General features: G+C 28.4%; 1 protein-coding gene across 1 annotated transcript; it reads left to right on the top strand.

Annotated features, from left to right (window-relative positions):
- The first annotated feature begins 4,689 nt into the window (after window positions 1-4,689).
- On the top strand, window positions 4,690-12,066 carry LOC129286320 (squalene monooxygenase SE2-like). The gene is made up of 8 exons (XM_054922313.1): window positions 4,690-5,052; window positions 6,384-6,495; window positions 7,372-7,546; window positions 8,519-8,579; window positions 9,918-10,136; window positions 10,736-11,011; window positions 11,405-11,683; window positions 11,959-12,066. Exons 1-8 carry the CDS (start codon window positions 4,690-4,692, stop codon window positions 12,064-12,066), a joined length of 1,593 nt encoding a protein of 530 aa, XP_054778288.1.
- The last annotated feature ends 1,628 nt before the right edge of the window (window positions 12,067-13,694 follow it).

The following is a 13,694-nucleotide window of genomic DNA, read 5'->3' as shown; positions in this document are numbered from 1 at the left end:
ATGGTGGTGAAGATTATAATTGAAATGGTTTGAATGAAGCTTGAAGGATCATACAAAAGAATTGGTATTCTCATTGAAGATCCTGAAGAACCAAAAGAATCCATAGACCTAAGGATGAATATCAATTTATATGTTTTCCCTTCGCATGGAACTGCTGCTTGGGTTCAGTGGGAATATATGTAGCAAATTGGACTTGGAAGAAAAGGCAAGTTTTACAGCTTTTAGGGTGCTGTGTAGTAATTGAGCCTTTTCTATTGTCTTTTTGTTGTTCATTTAATTGTTTTATCAGCCAAAGTATTAAATAACTCAGAAATGGTCTATGTTGTTATTTTGGTGCTTATTGCCAAAATAGGAATACAAAAAACAGATTTGCGTTAATCGTAGGCTTCTTGGTATATAACTGTTATTACCTCTTGATAAATTAAGACATAAATTTACTAGACAGAACATATATATATATATATAACTTTATTTTTCCAAGTAATTTGTGACTTATTTGTTTGTTTATTTTTGCAGAATTGGATAATAGATTACTGGCTCCGTTTGATGCAGCGTCGTGGAAAAGAGATTTGTCCACATGTATGAATGTGCCAGAATTTTGTCACAGGAAATTAAGCTTTGTTCTGCATACTTGTATGTTTCAGTATCCTTTTCCCTCTCATTTTGATTTTATGCACTGACTTGCCAAGAATACGTATATATGAAAAGGATTGAGTTGTTTTGCCAAAACTGCATGCGAGGACAAATGACATACTCGTAGTCTTCATAGGTATCAGCCTGTATTATATTTATTAGAATATCATTTATTTCTTTGGTTTGACTAGATAAATTCAATAATAGATTCATTTCCAAGTCACTTAATGGAACTTTGATATCTTTTACCCGAACTGCTCTTTAATTCGTTCTTCAACTTCTTGTAGCTTGGTTTTGGATATTCTTGAGAGCCCTTCTTGAAGAAACAGGATTGTTTCTAGTAGCATTTGATCTCAAGGGTTCTGGAAGACAAATCTATTTTGGGTTCAAGGAGGTCTTAAGGTTGCTGAAGAAGAGGCATGTTTTGCAAGTTTAGTTTTATAGAATTTGTCTTTTGATTTGCTAGTAACGAGATGTGAAATACAGGGCTTATTTGGTAAGGTTTCTTTTTTCTTTTTCTTTTTTTTTTCTGTGGAGCAGGATTTTATTGTAAAGGGCCCTTTGCCTCTTAAATTTGCTGGAATTGATAGCATTTTAGAGTTCCTTAGATCTGTGACTATCGAATCTTATACTTGCCCTTATCTTCTGATAAATGTATTATAAGATGGTTGATTAAGTCTATTCGTTCAGATCTTTCTTGAGATTTTACTTTTAGATGAAACACATGTTCTAAACTTTTCAAATACAAACTATTAAAATTATCAATTTTTTTATTATAAATTTATGCTATATCAGAAATACCAATTTCAATGTTTGATAGTAAGAATTAAACCCTAAGCACTTTGAATATTGAAAAAAATTAAATTCTGAATATTCAAATTCTCAATTATTTTATTAGAACCTACAAAACCATTTTCCTAATGCCAGTTTCAATGCTTGATAAAAAAAAATCAAATCTCAATCACTTCGAATATTGAGGAGGATTAAATTATTGATTATCTCATTACAACTTGGAGAACCATTTTTTTGATATTCCACTATTAAATTTGTAATTGATTGATTTACCAAAAGTCTTTTATTATAGTGCCTCTTGAGAGATTGAAACATTCAAAATTAATTTTTTTAGAAGTTGTGTATTTGCACGTGATTGACAGAATATTTTATATGTGAATTATCAGCTTAATTAAATTACATTTAATGATGCAGTAAGAATTATTTTCCTATTCTCTCAAATATCCAAAAAGGAAAATAGTAAATAGAAGAACACTAAAAAATGTAACAATTTCACATCCATCTTTATCAATGATATTAATTATATTTATTTTAAATTTTTTTATTCTAACCCGTGCAACACATGGGAAAGAGTCTAGTTAGATTTTATATATAGTCATGTACTTGAAGAGTGTGAGTGTGACACAAAATAATATGGCTATGAATAACACTCACAGCCATTTCAATAGCTCTTTTTATTTAAAAATGTAAGACATTTTTAATCAAATTTATTATTTAATAAAGTAGTTATCTATTTTTAAACTAATCATTTTTTTTCATATTTATTCCTATTAAACACTCTATAATAAATATAAAGTTATTCATCGGGTACTTAAAAAAAAGATAATAGTTACACATCAAATGATTAAAAATGTCTCATATTTTTTAATATTTAACTCCTTAAAAAATGTCTTATAATTATGAACTGAGGGAGTATTTCTTTTGTTTCTATATTTCTCCAAACGTATGCATATGTTTATTTTTGTGAATAAAAATGGTTCGAGTCATACATTAGAGAAAAACCATCAATCATATACTCCATCGAGTCCAAAATACTAAAGAAAAATTTCTATTAATTAGTGTTGACTCATAATAGAGGACACTTTGCAAAATATTAATGGCATTCAATTTTTCTTTCCTACAAATATCCTTATTCATTGTATTGTAAAGAGATTATATAAGAAAAAAATAAAGATAATAAAGATAGATTGATTTTATTTGAAGGGTAATCTTAGAAAGTTCTGATAATATTTTTTTTTAACCATTTTATATACTACTCTTAACAACTTTTCATAATTCCTGTAAAATTGCTTAAAATGTCATATATTTTGAATTTAAGAAAATATGTATATATAAAAGTTGAAGAAAGTCATACTTTTCATTAAATTAGAAAAATAATCCATATACCCCAGATTTCATATATATATATATATATATATTCCTTCAATCCTATTTATAAATTATACTTGTTCTGATATTTTTTTATAAGTTATATTTTAAAATTTTATTGTTTTTTATGCCTTTTGATGCACAATTTCAACAATACCCTCCAGTAAATTCTCAAAAAAAAAAAATGTATTGTTTTAATTCCCAAGAGACCTCCTCAGTCCTCTCACATATCAAATTACTCCTTTTTTAAAATTTAGGGGTAAAATTGAAAAGTGGATTAGTTTTATGACAACTTTATTATTCTAACTAATTTACCTTGATTTGGCGAGTTAGGTAGAATTTAAAAGTGATTTATAAAAAACAATTAGAGAGAGTAAATTATTAATTAACTTTACCTAAAAATTTAATGAGTCATAAATTTTATTTCTATTAAATATATATATTTTAATAATATATTTTTTGTCTTTACTATTTAGTAGGAGTAAAAAAAATTTATAATAAAAATTTAATAATATATTTTATAAATAAGGAATTTTTTTCCTGTTAGAATCGAAAAGAATATACAGGGCTAAAGTGATGAAAAAACGCATGATTCATCTCAATTGAAAAGAATAAAATATGAAACAGGAAAAATAGTTGAGCATTAAGATGCATAACAATCTCAACCTGTCCTGATGAATTACGTGTGGTGGATGGGGAAGCTGCATACAATTCCTATCTGCCAGTTGACTTGGCATCCTGTGATCCTCAAAATGGGCCTTCACAATTTTTTTTTTACTTTTTGATTAAGTGGGCCTTCACCAATTGATTATAACAGATACCTAACTTCTCAATTAATTTCTACCAAAAAGAAAAACTTCTCAATTAATGTTTTAAAACTTTTATGTTGATGAACAAGTCGTTTTGTGAAGAATACTCAATTAAGTAGCTCTCCCCAACATAATGTTAAATACTGAATCGGAAAAAAAAAAGTTATTCTGTAAATAACAAAATTTTCAATATATTACTCCCTTTATTCAAAAATATAAGGTATTTTTTAAGGAGTTGGATGTTCAAAAATGTAAAATATTTTTATTATTTTGAGATGTAATCATTATTCTTTTTCAAAAGTATCCTTATTAATGAATAAATTTATATTTATTGTAGGATATTTAATAAGAATAAATATGAAAAGATAGGATTAGTTTAAAAGTAGATAATTATTTTATTGAAGAGTAAGATTCTCTTAAAAATATCTTATATTTTTAAATAGAAGGAGAAATTATTTTATATGTTACTTAATTTCCAATAAATTTTAGTGTGCAAAGTGAGAGTGATGTTGGCTTTTGCTTTAACATGTGTGTGTGTCAGAGTTTTCACTGTATAAATTCAAAGTCTATTTGAACTTAGTCAATTTACCTTTTATGTAGTCTTCTTTCAAAATTTATACCCCACACACTTTCTCTCTTCTTGTTCTATTTTAAAAGTATTTTTTTAATATTTAATAGAAGTTAAATGAAAAAAATTTATGATAAAAATTTAATAAAATGAATTATAAATAAAAGATTTTTTTTTGGCGCAATAAATAAGATAAGAGTGTGTGTGTGTCTCAAGCTTAGAAGGTAAGTATAATGTCAAGTTTAGATTCAAACTCTCCCTGTATAATTAAAAATAATATATATATATATATATATATAACAGAAAAAAGATTATACTTAGGTGAGAAATCAATTTCAATATCAATCAATATAAAATTTAACATTTATAACAAGTATTCTAATTAAGACTATAATATAACACACGAGCTTACTAATTTTGAGTCTTTTTTTTTTAACATAAAAAAGGTTAAAAAATGAAAGTTGAATGTTTTTTTTTTTGGCCTCAATGCAAGTTGAATTAAAATATCAGAAAGTGAAGATGAGAGTGGCTCGTTATAATCCTGTGGCTTTAAAAAGGGAAAAACTGGTATTTGTTGCAGAACCAACTCGTCAAATTAATCCAAACCTCATACACAACCAAGAACACAGTGAGGACTTGAGATCCATGGATTACGAGTATATTCTGGGAGGAATCCTAGCTTCTGGTTTAGTGCTTGCGTTTCTTGTTGCATCAAAATTTGCAGAAAAGAGCAAGCTGGTCAAGAGTAGTTCATCATATGTACACGTGAAAACAAATGGTTTTGCAGTATCATCAAAAGATCCAGAGGTTGAAGACGATACTGATGTAATCATTGTGGGAGCTGGAGTTGCTGGTTCAGCTCTTGCTTATACACTTGGAAAGGTAGGATTAATGGCTGTGTTTTCACCAGAACTTTGTATAGATCTGTTCATATTCTGGATTTCATACTTCAAGTTTGTTCTCAATCACTCCAAGAGAAAAGAAAATTCTCGTATATGTTTTTCCTTCTTGTTTTCTCATCTATAATCAAACAAAGAAACAGTGGACATATTCTTGAAACCCATTATATTTCTTGACTTCTCTAATCTGATGGTTTTTACGGTTTAGATCCATGTGAAGCAGAAGGAAAGAAAAAGTTCTTGGTATTATATTTTACAATTTTCTTTATCATTTACTGCTCTTGTTCTAATTATAAGATACCATGTAAAAGTATTTCATGATAATTTATGGACATATAAGTCGCTTTAATTATAATAAAATGTTTGAAGCATTTAGAAACTTTTCTTTTGGTTTTGCCCTCCATTTGAAGTACTATTTTTGTCCTTATATATTTACCAAAAAAAAGTAAAATTGCACCTAAGTTCTACGGAAGAGAATATATTATTAAAAAGTTGCATGAAATTCATAAAATACTCCATAATATCAAATTTTGCGTATTTATAATTTAGCGAAGAATATTTACAACAGGGCAATGAGCATTTGAAAGTTATAGTAAATTTCATGAAAAATTTTGATAATTTAAGGAATTGTAAACAGTGAACATGGCATGGAAAACTATGCTAGTTTAGTGATATTTCTATTATTTGAATTTCTTCAACTTTTTTAATTCTATTGTATAAATATTCTATTTTTCCATGGTATTTTTTTTCCCATAAAAATTCTAGAAGGCATTCTTGCTAATAGTAGGAGCAATTGCAAATAAGGACTATATAATGAAATTTATTACAAATGTATTTCTGAAATTACTGTCAAGGCCTTGATCTTTTTTTGGGGAAATTTTTTTCTCATGAATAGGATTGAGGGAATTAATAGCTTAATTTTAATCCACATGAGACTTCTTATATCAATTTAAGTTCACTCATAATTAAATAATCTAATAATCTCGTTCTCAAGTATAAATCTATAAGCTCATCAAGTTTATGAGTTTTTCTTAATTATTATTTATTAAGTTCAATATATTTGATATGAGACTTATTACATAAATCCACACACTTGTAGAACCTAGCAAAAACTTCTGGAAAGCATTGACCTCTGGCTTACCAATTAATAATAATTGGGTTGTATGGCAAAGACACGTGAAATTTCTTTATCAGTGATTTTTCTTTGTTTCCTTTTTCAAAAGTTTCCGTAGATGGAAATGAAATTAATGGCCGACAAAAAATTCAAGAAAGATTGCTAAAGAATTATATCTAAGTGTGTGGTGGCATTTGCAGGACGGAAGGAGAGTTCATGTGATTGAAAGAGACTTGAAAGAACCTGACAGGATTGTGGGTGAATTGTTACAGCCTGGAGGCTACCTGAATTTACTTCAATTGGGTCTTCAGGGTAAGATTGTAAAATTCATATGTGATTAGCTTCAAGTAATTATTAAGTTATAAATATTGCATTAATAATTCAAAAATTATAATTAATTTTAATAGTCAAACTTGTTAAAAATTTGCAGGAATGTCATTACTGAATTATTTTTTGGTAAATGTCATTACTGAATTTTAATTAGGGAGAATGATATTAAAGGACCAAAAGATTGAATTAAATTTAAATAAACCAAAATATTTGAAAATACAAAAAAGGGTCAACGATCATTTAGTAAATTATAGTCTAAAAATATGATTTGTTTCTCTCATTTCATAATTTGCAATATTCAAAATAAGAATTTACAAGTGAAATTCACTCAATATTGTTAAAAAAAAAAACTTGTCAAACAAATTTTAGATTAATTCGGTCATTAAAAGAATTTTGGTCCTTATTTTAGATTTTCAAATCTTTTGATCCTTATTTAAATTTAATTGAATCTTTTGATCCTTTAAAGTCATTTCTCCTAAGACGATTTACAGTTTTAAGTAATTTTGACCTTGCCAAAAAAAAAAAAACGGATATATGCTATGGAAAAATTTTGTTGCAAACTGTTTTGTGGCAAATTCTGTAAAATTGATTCTGTCTCTAATTAAAGCAAAACTTGAATTATGTTGCAATATCATGTGTTATAAATTTTATCAAACCTAATTATTTTATTTGGTCTCAATGCTATTAATTAGGCTTTATCTGATGTCTCAATACAAATGTGATAAGAGCAGGGGCGCGAGCTAATAAATTATAAATGTCATTTTATTTCTGTGATTAACAAGTAATCAGGACTACATAGGTGTCAAAGTTGAAAGGAAAAATTGAAATGATAATAAATGGCATTTAATTAATTTGCAGATTGTGTGGATGAGATTGATTCTCAGATGGTGTTTGGGTACGCACTGTACAAAGATGGGAGAAGCACCAAAATCCCATATCCTTTGGACAAGTTTGAGTCTGATGTCTCCGGCAGAAGCTTTCACAATGGCCGTTTCATACAGAGAATGCGACAAAAAGCTTCGTCTCTTCCAACGTACGTATGTGTGTACTGTTCCGCCTCCATCATTTCCCATCACAATCAATGAACACACACACGTACACTTTGATTCAATTCCATTAATTAATTTAAGTTAACTTTTGAAATTTGACGATATGGTTGCTCTGTTCAACTACTCTGTTCATATTATAATATAAATTATTTTTTAAAAATTGTAATTGATCTAAAATATGAAGCATTGAATATGTGTGATGTAGTTTTTTCAATTACATTCTTATTTTATTAAGTAATTAATAAAAATATTTTTAAATAAGTCAAATGTCATATTTATTATTCTCAAAGGAACAATTAGACAGGTGAGAAAATTTTTAAAAATCCAAAATTTAACTAATTTTTTTTTGGAGATAAGTAAATTTATTAATAATAAGTTATATTGTGGTTTGGAGGAAGGAGTACATTCTATTAAGTATGCTATCTAAGTTGGTGGTATAATAAAAGGCATGCTCTGTAAGAAAATTTTATAACTTTCTAAAAATTCTATGCACAATTTTTTTTTTTCATATTTTAGTTTTCCATATCCATGTGACACAAATATACATACCCAAAGATTTGTCTGTAAATATATAAAGCACATAATCACATTATATAATTTATATAGCTAACCCTACCTATGTACTAGAATAAAACTTCTTGTTATTGTAATATTTTATTACTTATTTTAAAATGCTACAAGTACATTAATTATTTAGCTATTTTTCATTTTTTGAAAGATGTATCTCAATTATAATATTAATTTTTGAGGTAATTTAACTTTTATTCTCTAAAGCTTCTCTCACTTGTCAATTTAGTCCTTACTATTGACTTATGAAAAAATTCAGTGCTTGTAATTATTAAGTTAAGTAATTATAAGGACTGAGTTATTTTTATTCAAAAGTTTGGAATTAACTAAATTGATAATTTAAGGAAAGTTTAAGCACTAAAACTTATACGTTTGCTTAAATTTTGCAGTGTGAAACTAGAACAAGGAACAGTGACATCCCTTGTAGAAGAAAAAGGAACAATCAAAGGAGTACACTACAAAACAAAGAGTAGACAAGAGCTCATTTGCAAAGGCTCCCCTTACTATTGTTTGTGATGGCTGTTTCTCCAACTTGAGGCGTTCTCTTTGCAACCCTAAGTTATATATACATAATTCCTATACGTTGATATATTCTTTGATATTTATATCTCTATTCATATCCGTTTTTGAGGAAGAGTTAATATAACACAATATATATATAGTTATATATGATGTTTAATCTCTCATTTATTACATTTATTGGCTCTTTAATTTTTATCAATATCAAAATGCCCCATCTTATTTGTTTTGTAAATTTCTATGGATAATTCATAACTGTTCACACACACACACACACACACACGCACACATTACTTTATCAACTTTTTCGTCTGCTTTGACGAGGGTATTGAGTCGGTGGTCCCGGAGGATAACATAGTTTTTTAGTTCTTTACTTTCAAACCCCTTTGTGGTTAAAAGGGGGGAAATGTGTGTGGGTTGTTGTGTGATGTATGTTGGATGCGTGAAATGCATGTGTGGGATCCTCTACCCATGTATGCTTTTTTTTGCATTCCCTTATTTATCTCTAGTCTACTTGGAAGCCTTCCAATTAGAAATAGGAAATAAGCAAGTCAAGCTTATAGGCTTAGCCCGTAAGCCCAATTATTCTGAATTAATTATTTTTTAAAAAACTCAACTCTTATTTACAGGATTTAAAGTCAAGTTCATAAGAAATTTTAAAGAACAAACATATATTTTAAAATTTAAATTTAATTTTAAAATTAAAAAATATTTTATTTTTTAGGGGTAAAATAAAAACTAACAACCTAAGTTTGAGTTTATTTTTGGGGCTTATCAAAGCCAAGTTTCAATGCTCAATTTTTTTCTCTAAAAAATGCTGTTTTTTTTTAAATTTGAACTCTTATAAAAATGGGTTTAAACACCCACTAGGCCCAATCCTTATTTTCAATTTTACTTATAATCAAGAATTTGTTTCATAAAAAAGTGAAGTTATTATCAAATTTTGAGCAAATAAATTTACGGCAGTTCCCTACAATATTATAAATACAAAATTATATACCATTCGACAGTAGTTTTGGTTTTGAAAATTAATTACGATTTTTAAAATCTCATATTGATCAACTTCAATAATTTTTCAAATCATGTTCGTTTAATTTCTATCTAGCATTTTCCTCCTTTGTTACCAAACTTTGTTTTTTTTTTTTAATTTCGGTATAATTATTTAATTTTTAGTAGAATTACCTTGTCCAAATTAAAACACTTAGCTTTTTTAGCATAGTTTTTCCATATACTTAAGTTTCAAACCCTTGATTCGATTAATGGACGCAGGTTGATGTGCCGTCTCATTTTGTTGGTCTAGTGCTGGAGAACTGTGACCTTCCATATGCAAACCATGGGCATGTAATATTGGGCGATCCTTCTCCCATCTTATTCTATCCAATCAGTAGTACTGAGATTCGGTGTTTGGTCGACGTTCCCGGCCAAAAACTACCTTCCCTTGCTTCCGGTGACATGGCTCATTACTTGAAAACTGTAGTAGCTCCTCAGGTATATCATCAACTCTACACTATCAATTGCCTTCTCCTTTCCCAATTTTTTAATACCAACTAATTTTCAGAATTCACATTGGACCTCAACTAATCTAAATCAAGTCGGGATAATATAGGTGTAAAGCTCTCCCCAATTAAACGTGTGATAGTCTCACATCATGTGATTAGAGAATTAATCACAATTATATAACTGTATGGTGAATCGTGCTAAAGTACCTTATGTTATTTTTGTATAAGTGACAAACTTTAGTTTGTGATTAATGTGAAAAATTGATAAAAAAACGAAGAGAAGTAGTAGAAGAAGAAGAAACAACAAGAAGGAAAATATTAAATGTGTAATAATCTCACATTGTGTGATTAGAAAATTAATCACCAAGGTGTATAAGTGTGTGTTGAATCTTTCTAAAGTAGCTTAATTTATTTTAGTATAAATGATAAATCTTAATTTGTGATTAATGTAAAACTCTTGTATCCCAAACGAAAACTAAACTTGAAATCTTGCTTAATGAATTAAACTATAACAAGTGGTGTGGTGGACCATATTGAACTATGCGTTGTTGGTGTTGGCTTATTGCATTGTTTTTCTTTGGAATTCAGATTCCTCCGGAGTTGTATGATAAGTTCATAGAAGCGATAGAGAAAGGAAACATAAGAAGCATGCCAAACAAGAGCATGCCTGCGTCTCCTTATTCCACACCTGGTGCTCTTGTCATGGGAGATGCCTTCAACATGCGCCACCCTCTAACTGGTGGAGGCATGACCGTCGCCCTCTCCGACATCGTCGTTCTCAAGAATCTTCTCCGACCACTTCGTGTTCTCCACGACGCCTCAGCTCTCTGCAAATATCTCGAATCTTTCTACACCCTTCGCAAGGTGATCATCATTTGATGTTACTGTGAAAAAAACTTATAGAGAGCGCCCTTATCATGACATTTATATGTACATAATCACCCTAAAAGATAAAGACAAAATTTATGGGCGCTCCAAAAAATTGAACCTACCAGAGTGCTGTATTGCAAAATACTCTAATATATATGTTAGAAAATGTGATAGGTGTACTTCTCATTTCCCTTTTGAAAAACATTTTTTTACCTACTACACAATGCATTACTAGAGTGAAACTTCTGCTGCAGTATCAACTTTGAGAGATCTACCAATGTGGCCCACACGCACACATGCACGTGCCCAAGAAAAAATTAAAAACTTAAGGGGCCATGGCGTGAAATCTCATTACAATATCTAAATTGAAGGGTGTTTGATTTGCAGCCAGTGGCATCAACAATAAACACACTTGCAGGTGCACTGTACAAGGTGTTCAGTGCATCACCAGATCCAGCAAGGAAGGAAATGAGACAAGCATGTTTTGATTACTTGAGCCTTGGAGGTGTTTTCCCTGAGGGACCAGTGGCCTTATTGTCTGGTCTAAACCCTAAACCTTTGACTTTGGTTCTTCACTTCTTTGCCGTTGCCATCTTTGGTGTTGGACGCCTGCTCTTCCCTTTCCCTTCACCACAACGCATTTGGATCGGTGCTCGATTGATTCCAGTGAGTTTTTTCTTTCCACTTCCTTCTAATTATATACATACATGTTATTCCTTTGCTTCTATTTATCAGTCACCTTTACCATGTTTATTGAAATTACCAGAAGAAAATTCAAAACTCATTAATTAACTTTGTCTAAAAGTTTAATAAATTTTCAACTCCATCAGTACTTGTTAAATTTATACACACCCCCACATGGATTTTATATTATGTTATCTATTGATAAATTAATTTTTAGTGTATAATAATATTTTTTTTAATTCCTTGTTATATGTCAGGCAGCGTCAGGTATCATATTCCCCATAATCAAGGCTGAAGGAGTGAGACAAATGTTCTTCCCCGCAGTTGTGCCTGCGTATTATAGAGCACCTCCTGTTCAACCATAGAATGTCACATCACGCAATACCTAATAAGGTTATTGTATATTATGAAAAAAAAAACATTGTGGTGGTGTATTTTTGCCCCTAGTTTACAGGGAGATAAAACTGTAAAATTTTTAGGTAGAAAACAGTTTTTTTTTTGAATAATTTATGTTAAAAATGATGGTTAAATTATGCATAACTTACTACTCAAGTTCGGGTTATTTATAGATATTTAATCTTAGTAATCTTTAAAAGTTTACCACAAATTAAACCTTCTAATTTTTTATATTTTTGTAAATAATCTTCTTGTGAATATGCCAAAGGATTTATATGCCCGTGAGTAAATGCTTTTAAGGATCGAGGAGTTATTTATGCATAACGCAAAGTTTGAAGGAGTTACTTCTTCAATTAAAAAATATAATATATTTTTTAAGGAATTGAATATTTAAAAATATAAAGTACTTTTAGTATTTTAAGGCATAACTAATGTAATTTTTCCTAAAAATACCCTTAACAAATAGATTATTTAATACTTATTTTGAATAAAACACTCTATTAAATAAGAATAAATATAGAAAGAATATATAAGTGTTAGTTTGAAAATAATTAACTAGTTTATTAAGAGGTAATATTCAATAAAAAATGTCTTAATTATATTTTTGAATACATGCAAAAAGGAAAAAAAAAAGTTTAAGAGGTATTATATGAGAAGTGTTATGTGTACTGTGTATATATGATCAGTCAAATTGAATTTGAACCATCTATATCTTATTATTTTGGAATAAAATTTGAGATATTATTTTTATCTTGAATATATTGCAAAGTGAAACGATATGAATATTTCAAGTATGAATTTATATAAGAATAATAATTTAAACATGACATATATAAACATGAAAAATACTAATGTTGTGTTTGGAAGTAGCGGGAGATTTATTAGATTTGAATTTGAATTTAAGCTAAATCTATTATTTAAATTTATAAAAATTTATAAGATTGAATTTGATGCAGATCCAAATCTAAATTCATATTTTATTAACATTTTCTTTTAATTCTAAATATCTCATACACTTTAGCAATTTGAAATGTCATCCATTTTAACTATCTTGTTCTCTTCTTGAATATAAAATTGTTTGTTTGAGTTTATTCTACTCAAACAAAAATTTTAAATTTAAATTTATTAGTCCAAATGCTATCCTAACTTATTCAAATTAAATTTCAGCACCTACTCACTGTCATTTATAACTCTTCACAACTAACTACCTACCCCAGATCAATATGTTATAAATCAATCAACCTTGTGGAGGGAGGACAACGGCCTTGATGTTGATGAATTCAATGAATCAAACAGTACTTGATTTAAAATAAAAGTTTTACAAAGACTATCTATCTTTTTGCCTTTAGTCAAAATATAGTATAACTTAATATTTCTTCCATCTTAAATTATAAAATATTTTTATATAAAATTTTACACACCAATAAATTTCATTAAATATATTTAACAATTTTATTTTTTAAAAAAAAATATAAAATTTTAAAAATATTATTCATTTAATAACCTTAAATCTATACTTAATTAATATTAAGTATAGAGAGAGAAAAAGGTAATATTGAAATAAGCCTGTTTAATAAAATTTAATTTTTTAAAGTGT

The sequence above is a fragment of the Prosopis cineraria genome, unplaced genomic scaffold (assembly GCF_029017545.1).
Source record: "Prosopis cineraria cultivar Desert tree isolate PC_DT_omini unplaced genomic scaffold, ASM2901754v1 PC11, whole genome shotgun sequence".
NCBI lineage: Eukaryota > Viridiplantae > Streptophyta > Magnoliopsida > Fabales > Fabaceae > Prosopis > Prosopis cineraria.
Note: the sequence above shows the minus strand (reverse complement) of the source record. Positions and strands in the feature narration are given on the sequence as shown.

Bases quoted from the DNA above. Each gene is read 5' to 3' on its own strand.
- LOC129286320 (XM_054922313.1), top strand. From the start codon at position 4,690: ATGAGAGTGGCTCGTTATAATCCTGTGGCTTTAAAAAGGGAAAAACTG. The intron at 7,547-8,518 runs GTACGTATGTGT...TAAATTTTGCAG, and splicing joins AAAGCTTCGTCTCTTCCAAC to TGTGAAACTAGAACAAGGAA. The intron at 11,684-11,958 runs GTGAGTTTTTTC...GTTATATGTCAG, and splicing joins TCGGTGCTCGATTGATTCCA to GCAGCGTCAGGTATCATATT.